This window comes from Rhinolophus ferrumequinum (genome assembly GCF_004115265.2).
Source record: "Rhinolophus ferrumequinum isolate MPI-CBG mRhiFer1 chromosome 15 unlocalized genomic scaffold, mRhiFer1_v1.p scaffold_54_arrow_ctg1_1, whole genome shotgun sequence".
Lineage (NCBI taxonomy): Eukaryota > Metazoa > Chordata > Mammalia > Chiroptera > Rhinolophidae > Rhinolophus > Rhinolophus ferrumequinum.
In genome coordinates, this window is record NW_022680357.1 from 3,101,877 (window position 1) to 3,107,876 (window position 6,000).

General features: G+C 52.6%; 1 protein-coding gene across 1 annotated transcript; it reads left to right on the plus strand.

Annotated features, from left to right (window-relative positions):
- Positions 1–1,883: 1,883 nt before the first annotated feature.
- LOC117019884 (tryptase beta-2-like) lies at positions 1,884–4,505 on the plus strand. The gene is made up of 6 exons (XM_033102120.1): positions 1,884–2,072; positions 2,278–2,338; positions 2,487–2,658; positions 2,766–3,031; positions 3,946–4,109; positions 4,185–4,505. The coding sequence occupies exons 1-6, from the start codon at positions 2,025–2,027 to the stop codon at positions 4,347–4,349; spliced, it is 876 nt and encodes a 291-aa protein (XP_032958011.1). The 5' UTR covers positions 1,884–2,024; the 3' UTR covers positions 4,350–4,505.
- Positions 4,506–6,000: the final 1,495 nt, after the last annotated feature.

Here is a 6,000-nt window from a genome sequence, read left to right on the forward strand (position 1 = left end):
ACGCTAAGAGGCAAAGAACACACAGTCTGAAGAGACAGAGCAAGCCACAGAACCAGACTCAGGGCAGAGATTTGGGAACTATCAGACTGAGAATTTATAATGACTATAATAATGTGTTAAAGGCTGTAATGAAAACATGAACATCATGCAAGAACAGATGGGTAATGTGCCGAGAGACATGCAAACTCTAAGGAGGAAGCCAAAGGAAATGCTAGAGGTCAAAAACATTGTAACAGAAATAATGTTATAATGTAAGTTATAGAAACTATAACAGAAGAACTCCCATCAGCATCTTCCTGGGGTCCTGGATAATGCAATACGACAAGATAAAAAAAATAATAATAATAAAATAAATTTAAAAAAATAAATAAATGGTGTACCAATCAGGAAGGCATAACATTGTCTCTTTTTGAAGAAGCTATGATTGTCCATTTAGAAAAAAATCCCAAAGAACAGACAAAAACAAACAAATTCCTGAAACTGATATGGTCCTATAGCAAGGTTGCCGGACATAAGGTCAATATTAAAAAGTCAATTGTTACATTGTTACACACACTGCTATCTACCAGCAATGAAGAATTGGAATTTGAAGTTACAAATGCAATACTAGTTATACTAGCAACCCCCGAAATGAAGTACTAAAGAATAATCTAACAAAATGAGTACAAGATCTATACATAAATGATGAAAGTCATCAAGGACCTAAATAAATGGAGAGATATCCATGTACACGGACAGGAAGACAATATTAAAATGTCGCATCTTCCCGACCGATCGTACATTCAACACGACCCCAATCAAAACCCCCGCAAGTTATTTTGTGGATGTCAATGAACTGATTCTAAAGTTTATGTGGAAAGGCAAAGACAGCAGAGCAAAGAGGACACTCAAGAAAAAGAACACAGTTGGAGGATTAACACTACCCAACTTCAAGACTTACGATTAAGTTATGATAATATTGATGAAAGACTAGACTCATAGATCAATGGACTAGAATAGAGAGCCCAGAAATAGACCCAGAGAAAAATAGAGTCAATTGACCTTTGACAGAGAAACGAAGGCAATTCAATGTAGAAAAGATAGTCTTTTCAAAACCCAGAACTCCACAAATGGATATTCACATGGAAATATGAATCTTGACGCAGACCTTTCACAAAACTTAATGTAGATCATACAGATTATAAACCTAAATGTAAAATGCAAAACGATAAAACTTCTAGAAGATAACATAGGAGAAAATCTGACCTTAAGTTTGGTGATGAATTTTTAGATACAACACCCAAGGCAAGATCCAGGAAAGAAATGATTGATATGTTGTACTTCATAAAAATTATAAATGTCTGCTCTGTGAGAGACACCGTTGAGGGAATGAAGAGACAAATAACAGAGGGAGAGAAATTCTTTGCAAAACACATATTGATAAAGGGCTGTTATCCAAAATACACAAGGAACTCTTAAAACTCAACAATAATAAGGAAGGCAACCCAAGTAAAAATTGGCTGGGAGGAACATGAAATATTTCCAGCCACTTGTGAGTTCCAGGAATCCTTCTACCTGCTTCTATCAGATGGTTCTTTTTCCTCTCCTTGACTCATCCCTGATGCTGACCTAGATGGCAGGGGGGTGAGGCAAGAAGTCCAGGGGGGAGACTGAGGAGGTGGGGTGAATGGACAGGCAGGGACAGTGGTCAGCCCTGGCTGTGGAGGTCACGGGCCAGGGTGGTGGGGCCTGCTGGGGGGAGTGCCCAAGGGGAGCTAGCACTGGCTGCTTGTTATCTCACTGTCACTTCCATCTGCCTGGCCCTCTGCGGATGGCACTCAGATCCTAAGATAACAAGGCACCACTGTGATCAGCAGAAGTCAGATAACACCCGGAATGGACGTTGTCGGACTCCCCGAGGAATCGGGTCCGCCATCAGGGCGAGGGTAGCGGGGGGGCCCTGGGCCTGAATCACCCATTTCCTCCGCTCTGGATTGGAGGAGGGAGCGCCCCTCCTCTGACCCCGTCCTGGTCTGGGAGGATAAATGGGGAGGGGAGAACGGGCTGGGCAATGGCACCAGGGACCAGCCAAGGTAAGCACCCTAACCAGGCCCGCACACCGGGGTGTCACTGTGCAGCGAGCAGGTGACCCTCACATCTGGAGCAGCAAGACCTCAGGCCCCAGGCCTGGACTGAGCCCTGATCCTGGGGTCCCCACTCCATCTGCACCCCACCCCCTGCAGACCCCGGCCTGGCCCCGCCCCCAGCCAGGTCATGTGGGCCTCTGGCTCCTTCCAGATGCTGAATCTGCTGCTGCTGGCGCTGCCCCTCCTGCTGAGCCTTGTCCACGCGGCCCCTGGTGAGTCCTGACCACGACTGGCCCTGTCCCTGCCCCTCACCCCACATCGCACAGGCCCCACGATTGGTGGGTGGGTTCCCAGAAGCCCAGAGTTGTGTGTGCACTGGGGCCAGGCTGTGCCCTGTGCTGAGGTTGCTTCTTGCCCCAGCCCCAGGCCAGGCCCTGGAGCGAGTGGGCATCGTTGGGGGGCAGGTGGCCCCTGAGAGCCAGTGGCCGTGGCAGGTGAGCCTGAGAAAGAGAGATCAGTTCTGGATACACGTCTGTGGGGGCTCCCTCATCCACCCCCAGTGGGTGCTGACCGCCGCACACTGCGTTGGACCGTGAGTGTCCAGGGCCTGATGGGTGGGGGCGGGCCTGGGGCTCCACCCACGCTGCCGGGTGTCCAGGAGGCTGCTCAGCCCCCTGAGTAGGTGCCCCTTCTCTCCAGGGAAGTTAAAGATCCCGGAGACCTGAGGGTGCAGCTGCGGGAGCAGCACCTCTATTACCACGACGAGCTGCTGCCCGTCAGCCGGATCCTTCCGCACCCCAAATACTACACATCTAAGACTGGGGCAGACATCGCCCTGCTGGAGCTCGTGGACCCCGTGGACATCTCCCGCCACGTCCACACAATCGCTCTGCCCCCTGCCTCGGAGACCTTCCCCTCAGGAACCCGGTGCTGGGTGACAGGCTGGGGTGATATGTTTCAGGGAGGTAAGAAGGTGTCAGGGACAGCCGGAGTGCTCGGGGGAGCTGGGACCAGTAACACCCATGACCCAGCTCTGGGGTTCCCATGGGGGATGGGTCCCTACTGGGCAGTTCATGGAGAGGGAGTTTGGCGAGTCTGGGCGGGGAAGAGGTAGTAGAAACAGTAGGTACCCACAGCAGGGACTTGGTGCCTAGGCAGCCCTGTGCCTCAGTTTCCCCTTGCATGGAAGGACACAGTCACAGCCGGTGTTTCATGGGGCTGATGGGAGGCAAGAGAAATCACACAATAAGGTGTCTCACTATTAAAGGGAAAGAGTAATGCCCACTGCATGTCCCCCTGTGCCCACAGACAAGGAGACAGGTGCCAGTAATTAGGGTCCTGCCCAGGGGTGTTGGGTGGGGTTGGAGGCAGCTCAGTCTGACCCGTGCAGCACAGCCCTCTGGTTCCATCTTCTCCACAACTCAGAGCAAAGCTTTAGGGACACTTGGCCTGAGCAAGCGCCCTGTGGCATGGCCTCTGGGCCGTGCACCCAGCAAGGGCTTCCCGAGGGGAAGGAGCCTGATTGTGTCTCGCCTAAGAGCCAGTGGAGACACGGCATGCTGCCCAACCACCCTACACACGGAGGGGAAACTGAGTCCTGGGGCAAGGGCTTGTCACGAGGCAGAGCGGGGAGGACCCAGGACCCTGGTCCTTGCCCCTTTCCTTTAATGACGCCGAGGACCCAGTCCCAGCCTTGGGAGAGAACGGGCCAGGTCTGCTGCATTCACCCTGCGTGTCCAGAGGTGGCAGGCCCTGGCATAGAGGACGCACCAGCAGCTCCCCTGCTGCCATCCCCCTGCCCCCATGCCCATCGGATGACAGGGTAAGCTGAGCACCCCGGCCCAGCCTCATCCGTGCCTCTTCCCTTCCCATCGCACAGTTACTCTCCCACCACCATACCCCCTAAATCAAGTGGAGATCCCCATCGTGGAAAACAGCTATTGTGACATGGAATACCACACTAACGTGTACACAGGGGACAAGGTCCGGATTGTCCAGGATGATATGATATGTGCCGGGATTGAGAACCGTGGCTTCTGCCAGGTGGGCCCATGTCCTCCCCCAGAGTCCCCAGCAGCCCTGGCCTCCAGAGCCACTGCTGACCCCTCTCCTCCCTAGGGCGACTCTGGAGGACCCCTGGTTTGCAAGATCAACTGCACCTGGCTGCAGGCGGGCGTGGTCAGCTGGAGCGAGGGCTGTGCCCAACCCAACAGACCCGGTGTCTACACCCGTGTCACCTACTACCTGGACTGGATCCGTCAGTATGTCCCCGAGGAGCCCTGAGCCTAACCCTGGGCTGCCACCTGGGTCTGCGGAGAAGCCAGCCCCCTCCTGTCCCCACACCACTGCTTCCTGCCCACGTGGTGACCTTCTCTCACCTTCCCTGTCCCCAGCCCTGAGCCCTGCCGTTCCAGTGCAGACACTGACCGTCATTAAAGAGCTTGGAGAACTCACGTGGCTGGGGCCGTGCGTGTCATTGTGGGCATCACTGAGGCACAGTGAAGGGCGTCCAGGGCAGCCGGGCACAGCCCCTGGCACTGTGGGGCCCCGGCCCGAGCACCAGGTGTTGCTATGAGGATGGCCCCCTCCCCAGGGCCTGGCGCCCGGGGCTGTGTCTCCTTGGTGAGCGGCCACGTGTACTTGGGACACAGAGATTAACACAGTCCATTTAAAAGATGATTCTAGGGGTGCCCAGGTGCCCAGCAGCGGGGTCACGATACACAGCCTCGTTGCCCACACCCCGTGTCCCTCCCAACCACGCGGCCCCCTCCCCTCCTCCCTCCACAGCACTGTCCTCGGCCTCTGTCAGGCCACACAGGCACGTGCACGTGGAAATAGTGTGTCTAACGAGTGGCTTACTTGTCCTTCCCCTCAGGTCTGGCAAAGTGGTTTTCCTTGAGGGCAGGGTCCTGCTCCAGGGAATGGAAGGATGTGGGTTCACTTTTCTCAGGTCTCCCTGAGAAGCGGGGTGGCCCTGGGAGGAAAAGTCATCAAAGTGTGGCTTCCCCAGGCCTGGGACCCCAGAATTTTTAACTCTCAAGCTCCCCCAATCACCCCGTACGTGTTCTGACCAGGCTCCACTGCAGCTTCTGCGTGCGGTGAGCGGTGGCTCTGTATCCATCTGTCTCTCCAGTTTGGGGCACGGGTTTGCCTGTGACACTGACTCTCTGGTGGTCTTCCCTTGACTTTCAGTTCCGCGTTTTTCTGGTTGTGAAGAGGAGAGTGATGACTTCCACGCGTTTACGTGTCAGGACAGAAGCTGGAAGTCTATGTGTATGTGTATAGTTTTTAATTGAGATAAAATGTACATACAATAGAATTCACAGAACTTAAGAGTCCAGTTCAATGAGTTTTGAGCCTCTGTCTCCACCACCCAAAATAAGATATATAACATTTTCGTCATCTGGAATGTTTCCTCATGTCTCTTTCTAGTCAGGACTCCACCCTCTACCTGCAGAGGCAGCCGCTATTGTGATTTTTATCACCATAGGGTAGTTTTGTGGTTCTCGAGCTTCACATGGAAGGGATCACAAGTGTGCCTGACTTGTTTTGCTCGGCGCCGCAATTTTGGGGTTCATCCAGATTGTTCTGTGATTCGTACTTCACTGCCTTTTTATTGCTGAGAAAGATTCCACTGTAATGAAGATATTCTCCTGTTTTGTTCTAGAAGCTTACTGGTGTCAGCACTCACATTTCACATAAATCTGTCTGGAATTAATTTTTGTGTATGGTGTAAATAGGGGCCAGTTTCACTCTCCCCCATACACTTGTCTTATCGGTCCAGCACCATTTTTTGAAAGACCACTGGTTACTCTTTCAATATCAGGACATTATTGTCATAAATCATGTGATCCTTCAACTTCTGGGGCTCTTTATCTAGACTCTGTTCCGTTCCTTGTATCTCTGTGTACATCTTGCCCCAGTACTGCACTGT

Coding starts and splice junctions, on each gene's coding strand:
- LOC117019884 (XM_033102120.1), top strand. CDS start 2,025: ATGGGGAGGGGAGAACGGGCTGGGCAATGGCACCAGGGACCAGCCAAG. Junction 2,339..2,486: donor CCTTGTCCACGCGGCCCCTG/GTGAGTCCTGAC, acceptor TTCTTGCCCCAG/CCCCAGGCCAGGCCCTGGAG. Junction 3,032..3,945: donor GGGTGATATGTTTCAGGGAG/GTAAGAAGGTGT, acceptor CCCATCGCACAG/TTACTCTCCCACCACCATAC.